The sequence below is a fragment of the Myotis nattereri genome, assembly GCF_964212035.1.
Source record: "Myotis nattereri genome assembly, chromosome: 4".
Taxonomy (NCBI): domain Eukaryota; kingdom Metazoa; phylum Chordata; class Mammalia; order Chiroptera; family Vespertilionidae; genus Myotis; species Myotis nattereri.
Genome location: NC_138079.1, coordinates 68,860,442 through 68,874,073, shown reverse-complemented (window position 1 = coordinate 68,874,073; position 13,632 = coordinate 68,860,442). Strand labels below are relative to the sequence as shown.

The 13,632-nt window shown below is 41.1% G+C and overlaps 1 protein-coding gene across 1 annotated transcript in view; it reads left to right on the top strand.

Annotated features, from left to right (window-relative positions):
- Positions 1-13,632, top strand: part of SEMA6A (semaphorin 6A) — a 128,273-nt gene that overhangs the window by 92,148 nt on the left and 22,493 nt on the right. The window contains exons 11-18 of the mRNA XM_081088742.1: positions 360-491; positions 2,867-3,022; positions 4,403-4,579; positions 4,937-5,077; positions 5,158-5,238; positions 7,181-7,239; positions 9,323-9,343; positions 9,481-9,531. Coding sequence (XP_080944868.1) covers positions 360-491; positions 2,867-3,022; positions 4,403-4,579; positions 4,937-5,077; positions 5,158-5,238; positions 7,181-7,239; positions 9,323-9,343; positions 9,481-9,531 — 818 coding nt within the window. The remainder of the gene's footprint in view (positions 1-359; positions 492-2,866; positions 3,023-4,402; positions 4,580-4,936; positions 5,078-5,157; positions 5,239-7,180; positions 7,240-9,322; positions 9,344-9,480; positions 9,532-13,632) is intronic.

Genomic DNA, 13,632 nt, shown 5'->3' with positions numbered 1-13,632 from the left:
AATTTTTACTGGGGGAGGGGGTTATTGACTAAGAATTAATATCAGCGAATTCATGAAACTTCTTAATCACCAGTTTGACCACTCTTCCTTTCTAAACAAAAGCAGTCCCAGAAGACATGAAGAGGTTTTTTTTCTCTTTATGAGTTGCTTTAATTAGCCCTTTATTTAAGGCCACTGATGAAAATTTGATTCCCAGGAACATTCGCTTTATGCACTAGGATACCTTACATTTATTGTGTTCAGTATATGAACTTTACATTTCAATTGCCTGTAATAGGAAAGTTTCTTTGGAGTATGTTTTCCAAGCTGCCTGTGCACCTGGGCATGAGTAACACTGTGTGTGAAATGTCATGTTGCAGCATCCCTGGGTCTGCAGTTTGTGCCTATGACATGCTTGACATTGCCAATGTTTTTACTGGGAGATTCAAAGAGCAGAAGTCTCCGGATTCCACTTGGACACCAGTTCCTGATGAACGAGTGCCTAAGCCCAGGTACATACAAAATATGCTATTTTGTTGTTGTTAATCCTAACCCAAGGATGTTTTTACCAATGATTTTTAGAGAGGGTGAAATGGAAGGGGGGGGGGAGAAACATTGATGTGAGAGAGATTCATGGACTGGTTGCCTCCCAGGGCTGTCCCTACTGGGGCTGTGGACCAAACCTGCAACCCAAGTATGTGCCTTTGACCAGGGATCAAACCCAAGACCCCCTCTAACCACTGAACACACCAACCAGGGCTATATGCTATATTGAAGTTCTAGAAATGGTACAGCTTGCTCCTCTGATAATGGATTGTACCAGTGTCTTCTATGCCCATGCCAGCCATACGGATAAGATGCTGGACAACAGCAAGGCCTATGAGGTCATTCACCTTCATCCACTTAAGCAAAATTCAGGGTTACTTATATTATCTTTAAAACAATGGCTCTAGTCTTTTGTTTAATCTCTATATCTGTGGTTTATCCATGTAATCCTAGGATGAATAGATCCATTTCATCCAGCTAGCTCCAATGTCTATAGTCAAGGAAACTGGGGCCCAGAGGGGTATAAAGTGATTGTGTACGTTCACATAGCTGGATAGATTGTTTTATTGTCCTTCCCTGCTTCCCTTCAATTTTACAGAAACTCTTGTCTTTAAATCCTAATAAAATGTGTAACAGAAATGGTATGTGTTCCCTGGATTTTTTGACCAGGCTGGATCAGAGCCGAGTCAAGACTCAGGCCAAGGGTAAGAAGAGAGCACAGGTGCAATGGACCTTAACATGTCTCTGGTCTGCCAGGTTCCGGTGTATTTTGGGTCCATAAGCAACCCAAATTCCCCTCTCCCCAAAGTGTGCCCCAGAATTGCCTTCATTGGGAACCTACTGTCCAGAGACCTCTTGGTCCTCTGTAGTCTCCTTCAATTCCTCACACTAAAGCAGGGAATTCATCCTTTTTAACTGGGATGGGAGAAAACTGTCCCCCAACCCTGTGCCTGCTCTCTCTGTGGTACCCACTGGATACCTTCATTACAGCATTTGCAAGTTACATGGAAACATCCTTGTGTGCCCAGCTTCCTCCACTGAATTTGTGAGCCTCTGGAAGGAAGAAGCCCAATGTCTCTTAAGTTTTTTGGTTTCCAACCATCTCCTCCCACCTCAAGTCCCCCACAGAAAATACCTAGCCCAAGCCATTTAATGGAGCTAATTTAGATAATGTGAACCCTGTACCCAGGAGAGAAAGCCTCGTAGTTCTGTCTTCATTGTCTGAATTGTCTGGCATGTGCATACCCTGTTACTTATGGAGAGCAGACGGGGTGCAAAAAGCACACTCTGGCAAAACCTCAGATAGACCTTCTAAGTCGATGTCTGGAACGGTTGGCTACTTTCTAGGTAAGCAGGAGGGGGATTCAGCCTGAGGGATCAGGTTTCAGGGAGAACATACTTAATGTGTTCTCCTTGGTGTGTGAGCCATGACCAGGAAACATACTGTAAGTGATTTGCCAGTTCCAGATTTGGCAGTGTATTTACCCTCATCATTCCGCATGCTTGCCTCGCCCCTCTTGCAGATATGGGGATACGCCCACAGGGCTGGCTGGGTCAGCGCCATGACACAGTGCACGCATGGGCCAGACTATGCCATTGCTGTCAGAGTCCAGTTTCCTCTCCTGCACCAGCAGGCAAACCAGCTGTGTGGATAGGCCTGGTGTCAGTGTTTCCCTAATCTGACTTTGCTGAGATGTCCCTTGACTCGAGAAGCCATAGCATTTCTTGTAGAAAGAAGTTTTCACGTCATAATGCCATGACCTTTCAGGAGGGAAGCTTCGGTGTCATTGGCTTTTCATACCTGCCCAAATCAAACAAAAACAAAAACATCCGTAAAAAACAAAATACAGATGTTCTCTGACTCCCAGTGGGAGATGGTTACATGGAGTGTTGCTGGTACATATGCTGGCTCGTGACTTTTGAGTGCCTTTGTTTTCTACATTTGTGGAAAAGTCAGCTTAATTCTCTCCTTTTGTAGAGCAAATGCCTCGAGAACTTCCAGCAGGGTTTTAGGGTCGATAGAGCAGCCCTGGGACATGTGCACACCACACACTCCCCCACTTGTTTCGAGCTCCATCACTGTTGATGGAATTTGTTTGTTCTGCTGGGGGGAAGCCAAGCTGCCCCCAGCCAAGGTTGAACTGCCCTGGCGGAGGCTCCTCTATGGCATGCGAGGCGGCCTGGAGGAAGTCTAAGCACATTTATTTGGTGGCATCTGCATTGTTCAACTTCCTCCTCTCGGCCTCTGGTACATTTTCCCTCGTGCCAGATGCTTAGAGAAGCAGTTCATTCAAAGAATTAGCCATAAGGCATGAAACACACTCCCTCCCTTTCTTTTTAGGCCGGGCTGCTGTGCTGGCTCATCCTCCTTAGAAAAATACGCAACCTCTAATGACTTTCCTGATGATACCCTGAACTTCATCAAAACGCACCCGCTCATGGACGAGGCCGTGCCTTCTGTCATCAACAGGCCATGGTTCCTGAGGACGATGGTCAGGTGGGTGCCAAGCACACCGAGTCCTACAGGCATCTTCCCTACTCCATCTCATGCTCAGATCAGTGGATCATGTTTTGAAACGGCACAGACATCTTCTGTAATCACATGCATTGGTTCCACTATGAAATGCTGGAGAGTGGGGTGGATGCCACCAAACCCTGCACCCACATTCCCAGTGAGAGAAGTTTGGGTATTTGGGGGCTAACTGGGCACATGAAAGCAATTAGAGGAAACAAAAGTATCTCCTCCCCGGGTAGCCCTTTAGTCCAGTCTGTGCAAAAGTGGAGGAGCAGTGAAGGAGAGTCAGTCGATGATGTGGATACCTGTTTGGTTGGATATGGTTGCAAAACAAGCTGCAGATTCCATCCAAGCATTGTGCCTTGGTTGTTAACTTTCCAAGTGGAGCATGAACAAAAGGGGGATTTGCACAAGTATACCAGCGTGGAGGTTCATACTTTAGCATTTGTTATCTGAAGTGGTGGCCAACCGAGATGGGATAGCTGATGTGAAATCTGTGCAAGCATTAAGTACTCCTCCTTGTATGTACTTAGAGCTTATTTCCAAACAATTCAACAGGCTTTCCTGAGTACCATCCAGTCCGGGCAATCATCAAACACAAGGTTAATTAAATTTACCACCATTTTAAAACTGTGCCTTTATTGAAATATATTAAGGTATTATAATGGCTCTTGTCCATATGATGGAAACAATATAACTTGCAAGAAGGTCCATGTTTTCTGAAACCTGCCATGGTGCTTAGGACAAATGGGTGTCTATGGAGTATTGAATGGCTGAGAAAAAGAGGATGCCCAATAGGACTTATCCTAGATATGTGACAAGGCTGATGCCCTTCACCTTTGCTCTAAATGTATCTTGCTTGGCTGGCACATCCTTCGGAGCTCTCAGTCCTCCTACATACAATTGAAAAATCTTTCTAATCTGGCATTTTGTTGATAAGGCTTTGCATCGCAGAAGAATGGTATAAAAAAATGGTAGCCATTGCTTTTCTTTCCAATGTTAAATGAAATGTCAAATGAGTTCCCTTATTCCTCCCCTCTTCAGAGGAGACATGAGCCTTTCCTTGTTGCTCAGGGCAGAGATAATTGTGGAATGGTTTCAGATGGAATGGTTATGGCTGGCTATTTATTATGTAACGTGGCCTCCACACCCCATACCTCTGTTCTCCCCTTGGAGCCTTACTAATGCTCTGCATATGGAAGTAACGTACCAGAACAGCTTGAGAGCATTATTTACATGCATATATTTCTCTGGAGGTTATTGTTAAAAAGCTCTGTCACAATTCAATTGTATAAAGTGGGAAGGGGGACACTTGAATGACAGACCAACAGAGAGATGAAGAATGCAATCTTGTCATTTCAGATACCGCCTCACCAAAATTGCGGTAGACACCGCGGCTGGTCCCTATCAGAATCACACTGTGGTTTTCCTGGGATCAGAGAAGGGACTCATCTTGAAGTTCTTGGCCAGAATAGGAAACAGTGGTTTTCTAAATGACAGCCTTTTCCTGGAGGAGATGAGCGTTTACAATCCTGAAAAGTATGTAGAATATTTGGTCCTTTCTCAGTAATTACTTATGTTATTCAGAGAAAGTCAAGGCAGACATAGGTTTTATACATTTTTAGGTGTGGCTTTTAACATTATTTGTGAAAATCTTTTAATACATAAAAGGCATTATTTTCTCCTTGCCAATAATGTATGTATTTATATAGAAACACATAGATATGTGTGTGTGTGTGTGTGTGTGTGTGTGTACAAGGATCTATTTCACCTTTACTTAGATCAGATTAAGAGATCACTTTGTAGGCTGGGAGGTGGGTATGAGGATGGTGGCAAGAAAAAGAGAACTGATCCGAGGGAAGCTTTTAATGATATTATCCTGCCTTATACAATTAGGTGTAGCTATGATGGAGTAGAAGACAAGAGGATTATGGGATTGCAACTGGACAAAGCAAGCAACTCTCTGTATGTTGCATTCTCCACCTGTGTGATAAAGGTTCCCCTTGGTCGGTGTGAACGACATGGGAAGTGTAAAAAGTATGTACTTTGCCTCATTGCCTATTAGGAAATGCTTAGAAAGGAGGCCCAGGTAGCTCACGGTCATCCTCTTCCTGCAGGACCTGTATCGCCTCCAGAGACCCGTACTGCGGGTGGGTTAAAGAAGGAGGTTCCTGTGCCTATCTGTTGCCCGGCAGCAGGTAAGGCGCCCCAGGTGTGGGAGAGTAGAAGGTGTATCCATTCTATATGTATTAGTTAACTGTGCTTGCACATACCACCAGCACTCAGCCTTCTGTGCACAGCCTCATCAATGGGACGGCCAGCCATTCTCCTTCCTTTTCCCATTTCACAGAACACCCCGATATCACAGGTGGCAGATTTCCAATTGATTAATCATGCATCCTCAGGCTGATTGAAAACACAAAGAGAAGAAAGGCAGTGGGCTTCTAAGTGTTCCCTGGAGAGAGGGACAGGGATGTGCATGCCTTAATCATCACAATTCGAGAACAGCAGAGAAAAGGAGCAGTTGGGTAACAATTAGATTAGTGATGCAGTTTGCCCAGCCATCGCAAAACGGGCTCCTCTAATTGACCATACAAGGCTGGGAAGAAATTGCAGAGCATTTGTTAAGCGATGCGTTTGTTCTGCAAGCATGTTGTATACATCCAATAAATCTTCTCCTGCGCTGAAGAACAGTTGACCCTATTACTCATTAGGTAGTCAATTCTTGGCAGTTCTCCAGGAGATCAGCTCGATCGGGGCCGTCTAACATGCCTGTGATTTCGGTGATTAAAATTGTGACCCGGTCTTTAAATGCTCAGCTGGCATTCGTTAAAAGGTTTCTTTTATGTGTTTACTTCATTGGATGTGAAATCCAAAATAACATTGGAAAAACATCCAATGCATGTCCTTGACAGGTTATGGCAACTCAAGAGAGGTGCCATATGGCGGCACAGTTCTTACTTAGCCAATTCCTTCAACTTCCCCAGATCCAAAGGGGGAACAGAAGGGCTCCCATCACTGACTCTCTTCTCCCATTTTAGAACAGCTAGACAAATAGGCAGAAGGCCACCTCATGACTACCACCTGCATCATATGAGGGAAAGTATTCCCATAAACAGGGTGAATGATAACTAAGTCTGACCTGGATATTTGACTAGTATAAAGGGTTGACTTCTATATTTTATTATATCATCTTTACAAATAGCAATATAGACATGCTACAGTGGTAGCACTTTATATCTTTTCCTGGGACTCTTGAAGTGAAGGAGAAAGGGTCACAGAGCACAGTGAAAAAAGCTAAGGCAAGATCTTTCTATATTCAAGGCATAACCAGAAGTATACTCCTGAGGATGGTAGGAGTGAAGACAATACCTGAATGGACTCAGCAAAATGCACCTCCAGGCCCTCTCTTATTGGGCCCACTTAGCCACTGGCCATTTGTATCTTTTAACACTTTGTTATATAAGTTATTGCTAAGCAAGGCAAGGGTCAAGGTGAAAGAGAAAGTAGAGGGGGAAAGACTTATTTTTAACTAAAGGCCCAGTGCACAAATTCGTGCACATTGAAAAGAAATTAATTAGAAAAAATATTTTAGAGGCCGGGGAGGAACTGTGGGAGGTTGGCTCCAGGGCATGTCCAGTCCGTCTCGTCCAATCCCAATCAGCCGGACCCCAGCAGCAAGCTAACCTACTGGTCGGAGTGTCTGCCCCCTGGTGGTCAGTGTGTGTCATAGCGACTGGTCAAATGGTCAATTGATAGGTCGGACTCTTAGCATATTAGGTTTTTATAGAGAGAGATTTATAGACTTCTATATTGCTCAGAACAGTGTATTTTAACATTTAAATGTTTAAGACATGCTCAGGGAATCAGAGTAAAAGACAGGTATAAGTAATGCACACACTAATCACCTCCTGAATAATATCTGAATTAACTGCGTAAGCCAGGCCTTCTCTTTTGGATATTCTTGTACATAAAACTCATTTCTGTAAATTTCAAAGATATAATTTTCAAGCTGTTATCTACATATTGTTTGCACCTGTCACTCAATTTATCACACTGTGTTAGTTGCTTTAGTGAAACCCGAGTAATGACTCACACGATTGAATTTGTTTGTTTTTCTCCCCCCTCTTTTTCTGAAAGACTAACTTTTGAACAGGACATAGAGCGTGGCAATACAGATGGTCTTGGAGACTGTCACAGTAAGTGAAGCTTTTATCTGTGTTTATCTTTGGGCGGAGAAGTTTTTCTGGAATGGCCTGGAAACATTACCCTGCGTGTGGAACTGAGTACAGCTGGCACCAAAATATGCATAAATAACAGAAACCATCTTCTAAATATCAAATAAAGAAAATAGTGTGTTTTAGAGCCAATGTTATTGTCGATGCTGTTGCTATAAATGCTGGCACCTAGTGCATTATTACAATAGTGAGGAACAGATTCACTTGAGAAGATACTAATTATGCAGAGCAGTAAGTTATGTCTGCATTTTCATTTTTTTGAAAGCCCGGTTTTGTTGTTTTTTAAAATGTGCTATTTACACTGTAATTTTTAACCAAATATGATAAAAAGGTTGGACATTTTACTCTAGCTTTTTAATTGAATGGAACTGTTTTATTCTTCTTCAACATAGAAACTAACAAAAGTAATTATAATTTTTAAATTGGATTTTTGTCTGTTAACATTTGCAGTAGAAAAAGTTTCAGATATAACCCACTAAGTACAAGGTGACTCAAAATAACCTTTTCATAGAAATTAAACTGTGCGAATCTGAGTTCATTTCAAAAGTTATTAAATGGTAACATTTTAGTTAGAACTTGATGTAAAGGATCCTGGTTCTCCTATTTCTGATTAATATCAAAACTCTCCTGAAAATGCTAAGGTGTCATTCAACTTTCTTATCTTTTATAGAAATCAGATATAATCAAATAAAGAGACATAGCAGCCTTCTCTCCAAATTCTTCGCATATATTTTTTTTGTTTGCAAATATGATATATTGGCAAAAGCTTATTATGTCTTCACACACAAAATTTAATGAGTTAAGAAATCAGCATAGGAGACAGTGTCATTGCCAAAAGATCTACGTTACTTTTGTGCAGTGAAACAATTTGATCCATGGATGTTAGTCACATTGATGCCTTAAGGCGCCATTTTCAGGAAACAGGTTTTGGTTTCTATGTGAACTGAATTAGCTGACTTTAGTGAATAATTTTCATCATAGTTTTATGATCTGGTGGTGTGGACATCTATAGAAAATTGGGGTGTCAATTTGGATTTCATAGGTAGATCTATGAAAAATGTGAAAATGGTTGTTAATATATCCACCAAGTGTCCACGGCACCAGTGGGCTCACACCACACCTGTATTCTTGGCAGAAAAGCTGAAGGAAGCCTCAGTACTGAGCACAGGGGAGACCCTCTCCCCTAGCCCGTGACTTACTCTTTAACCTCAGCAATCCAGCCTCTGTTTCCTTGTACTCCGCAACCTCATTCCCGCTGAGGCTCTGAGAGGCCTGCTCAGGGCAGGAGGTAGGGCTGAGCGGACCCTCGGCTGCCTATCCGCGTGCCTTCTCAGCTCCCTGTGCTCCGCTGGAGCGTGACCTGCTTCTTGGGACTCACCTCCTCACAGACAGGCATTCCGAGGCGTTAGGTCACTGGTGCGCAATGGCTCCGCATCAGGATTTTAAGGGGAGATGAGAAAATCATACACAGCCAGGACCAGAGGCTGAGGAGCCGGCTGAGTGAACCAGTGTTCTGACCCAGACACAGCACGCACACACAGGTGCATGCTGCCGCTGTGTGCATGTAATTTCTTTCATTTTTGTTTTTAATTACCTAAGTAAACCCCCTGCTGAGTTCAGAACATTGTGATCCTGGACAGTTCCTCACAGCACGGCTGTGAGGATGAAATGAGAGAGTGTAAAAAAAAGGGTACTTTATAAGTGTGGGTCCATATGTCACTTATTTTATCCACATATATGGTAGGGCTTAAGTTCTCTGAAACACATATAATCACAGTTACCATTTCTTTACTAACTCTTGCTTTCTCTGCCTCTTGGCAACAAAAGCAGTGATTCTGAGGAAACTCACTTGGGGAAGAGATGGGGGTGTGAAATTGGACCGAATATAAAGCGTCTTATGTTACAAGCTAGAATTGAAATGCACTTACTTCGTGTTGGGTATCACATGTTCTTTTAGTCCTGTGTTAGTTCATTCCCGCTTACTATGTAAGTCACACTAAGCAGTGTTGGACATAAGTAACCTCTCCTCCCTTTTGTCTTTCAGATTCCTTCGTGGCACTGAATGGTAAGGATGACATTACTCGTGATTAATTATCGATGAAACTCTACTTAGGAAAACCTGCTTCACTAATCCTCTTCAGTATTCTCAAACTTTAGGTTTCTCTCTAAATTAATTTTTTTGTCCCCATTATTTTTTTATAGACATTTCAACTCCTCTACCAGATCATGAAATGTCTTACAACACAGTATATGGTCAGTTGATGGATTTCTTTTTTTTTTTTTTTAATTCTTCAAGCCACTCATCCTGTGGTAGTTTATAGTTTTCATCCCTAAACACCATGGACCAGATTCTTTATTACTTCAGGGCCCCAATTCACTAAAATTATTTATAGATTTCATGATGCTTCAAAAATCACTCTGCCTCTATTTGATGTATGAGACTTGAGTCCTACAGTTTAATCCATATAGCATGAAATATGCCAACCTTAGGGAATTTGGTGAATATATTTAATGAGTTCTTGAAGGAGAAAAAATTGCTTTTGGACATAAGTATATCCAAGATAAAAGAATAGTGCCTACAACTACGCGGCCATAACTCTTCAACTGATAGAGAGTAACATTCCCAAAATGCTGACTCTCAGGACCATACCTTCTTCGGGGGAAAATCTATACAGAGTGAACATACCAGCTTCTTACTGGGCAAAACTTTCCAATAGAGCATGAAATTGGCCATCTAAATTTAAGTTCACAAAGAGTGCAACTATTTAGACATATTTTCATCGAGATTTCCTTAGAATGTGTACAAGGAAGAGTGACACCGTGTAAATGATGTGCACACAGGGCTTATCCCATTGTTCCTGCTCTGAAATGCAGAGGCTACATTAAACAAAGCTATTAAATCCATAAACAGATTATTCTGAGTTCTTTATAAGAAAAGTTTAAATGTAGTTGAAACATTCCACTTCTGTTTCTCAAAGTTACACCAAATATTTATTAGGGTAAACTAGTCATGTGTTTTTTAAATATAAAATGAAAAATATGTGTGATGGCAAACTTAAGCTTATGCATTACTAGAGGCCCAGTGCACAAAATTCATGCACAGGTAGGCTCCCTAGCAGCTGCGGGCTGCGGGCTTCGGGCTGCCAGCTGCCGGCCGGGGCCTCCCTTCCCCTGGCTGCCTGCCACCACTGCTGCCAGTCAGGGTGGGGCTGGCCCGAGGGAGGGGCCGGCGGTTGGCCAGCCAGTCCCGCCCCCTGGTCGAACTCCCAGTTGAACTGCCAGTGGAGGGGACAATTTGCATATTAGGCTTTTATTATACAGGATAATGGGTTTCATTGATACACAATTTTTATAGATTTTGTGTTTAAGAACAGTAACAGTTCTAGGACAGTCTTTAAATGTAGAGGTAAATAAGAAATGAAGGGGGAAAGTAAAGAAAAGAAAGCAAGGTGGATTTCAGATTCAAAGAAATAGTTCAGGATAGCTACAAATGTTTCTAATAGCTCTATGTGAACTCTCACTCCCTGTGAGTATTAGTATAAATAAAAAGCCTCCTTGAAAGTCCTAAAGACTATCTTATAAACTGGAGCTGTGCAGCTGGTTTCTCTTAACTGTCCCCCACATGAAGTGAGGTAGTGTGAAGAGGAGCCCACAAAATTCATCCAACCTTTAACATTCTCTCATCTGTGATTCCAACCAACACATTAAACACCAACTACTGGAAAAAAATTTCTCAGGAGGCATATGTCCTCTAACTTAGCCTGTCCTTCAGAAAGAGAACCTACTTAGCTTCTGCTCTTTCTCAATATCATACTTTGAAATCACTTCTGATAACTGAATAATCTTTATCAGAAACTGAGAAATTCAGGTCTTGATTCTCCCTAGCATTCATCAATTTGTACAATTTTAACTCCCAGGTAATTTCTCATATCGATAGAACAATTAAACTATGGGATCCTCTTATGAACAGAAATAATCTATGTATCTCTTTTTCCTTTTCAAAAGGAAAGGAACTTATTAATATCTCCATATTAATACTTTTAAAGGACAATGCCTCTTCACGCTCAGCTCTTGACCAGTGGTTTCTGTGATGAAACTAAAGAGTTGTAATACTGTATTCCTTTAAATGAATGATCCTGTCCATTTCAGGCTAAATCCATCCAGGATGGAGTGGTTAGATGATTAACTGACCATCAAAATGAGGCTGCTCCAGACAGTACTTAGAAAAATACAGGAGATTTTCTTTTCACAAACTATTGAAGATATGCTTATTTAGGCATTAATAAACATAGAACAGATGTAATTGATTCATTCAGCAAATAGTTGTTGAGTGCCTAGTATGTGCCAGGCACTGCACTAGGTGTTGTATTGGTATCATCAAAGGAAATACCAAATTGCTATTTTTAAGAGCAAGGATGTAGATTAGGAAGCCAACCTCACAGTCCAAAGTGTACGCACTGCTTCCCACTGTGTCCTTTGAATGTTTCCGTAAAAAGTTCATTGGCTGAGTGCAGGCTCATAGAGTGAACAACAAAACCACAACTGCCTAAAAAAAGGATCATTGCAATAAACCATGCACTCTCTGCTTGGCAAAAGATCTGTGCAACATCAGTTTCATAACCAAGAAACCCTTTTTAGTGAATTGGACCCTGATTATTTTCCTTCTCTCTAGTATTGATATAGTATCTCTTTTTTGTGTCTAATTAGCTATAATCATTATTAATAGGTTAGAGTAGTTTGAAGGGTCTCTAACCTCTGGAATCACAAAGATTTGTAGATATAGAGAAACGGTATGATGTATATTACAGTTAACTTTTAATATCTATCTCTTTGTATATTATAAGAATACATCATAAGCTCCATTAGTTAAAACATGGCCTCCCTAATTGGATTAGCAAGACAAAATTATAGATTTGAACTCTATTGACATGTAATACTATATCCACAAATGATTGCCTATTTTTTGTAGCATTATTTTGGTTACATGGTCTCTTAGGGAATGCATAAACTAATATACTCTGTAGAATCAAATTCTCAGAAAAAATGAAGTGATTTTCTTTCAATATTTTTTTAAGCTTGGAGAGGTAATAATCATATGCCTCTTTGATTTCAAACTAAGGACTGCTGCTTAATGGTCCTTTTCCATGGTGCTTCTAAAATTTTTGAGGATCAAGTATTGCTTTCTGTGACTACTTGATTCACCAGTGACACATGTTGCCTGTCCTCAAGTATAAGTTTAAAAGATTACAAACCTCATGCTGCTCTATTTTTTTTTTTTTCATTTGAGTACATCAGATGCATGGTTTCTCTAGATTTACATACCGAAAATGGAGATGTGGTGGGTATTAGACTAACACTTCAGCGATAGGAAGGAGCTGATTTCTCACATTTGTGTAAAACATTTCCCTACCTAACTGCCATCTGGTCCCCATTAATATCCTCTCATAGCCATAGCTTTCCATTACCAATGAGTTTTCCACGTAGTTGCAGCATATGGTCCTAGAAATCTTTCTACAGAGAATGTGTCCCTTAGGCATATATTTCCCCTAGATTACCGTATTAAGAAATGTTCTCCCTTAACCATACTTATGGTATTATCATAAAATTGCCCCTTGGACACAGTTACATTGAAAGTGCTTAAAATGCATATCAAGTCAGGTAAAAAGAAATTTTTTGCTACTTGGAGGAGAGGCTTTTTCACACACACACACACACACACACACACACACACACACACACACCTCTTTTAACTCCCTACAAAGCTATTTCTAATTGTTTGCTTATGCTGGGTGCTGAATTCTTTCTTAGGTTAACAATATATTTCATTAGAGCTGTGTTGAATTGAAGGGTCAAAAATTTTAGAGCTCAATATAAAAGCCAGAGGAAGCAAAAGCAATTCTGTATCTCAAATTCCAGGTGATTTTCCTACCCTTGTTCTCTTGTCAGTGTCATGAGATGAGGTGTGACACCCCAAAATGTGAAAACAAAAAGTCTGATCCAAGCCTTCTTGAGTTTTAAATGAACGTGTTTCTAGCAGTTGGTTATGAATCAGACTATGTGTAACAAAGTGGATGTTTGAAGCTGTGTGGGAGCCAAACAAGTTCTACAGAGAGAGCGGCCTCTTAAATGTTACCAAAGCTTTGCATAGCATCTAAGTGTGGTGCTTTCATAGAAATCATTATAGCTTAGACAAGCCACTTGGCTGACTTGCTTTTCCTGGCTCTTTTACATATATATTCTGCAACTGGCCGTATTACGGTCTCCTGGGAATCCAACTTCCAATAATAATTGTAAAAAGGAAGAATGTAATGCATTGATCATTACAGCCTTTCTTTCCGGTGGCCAGTATTTTAT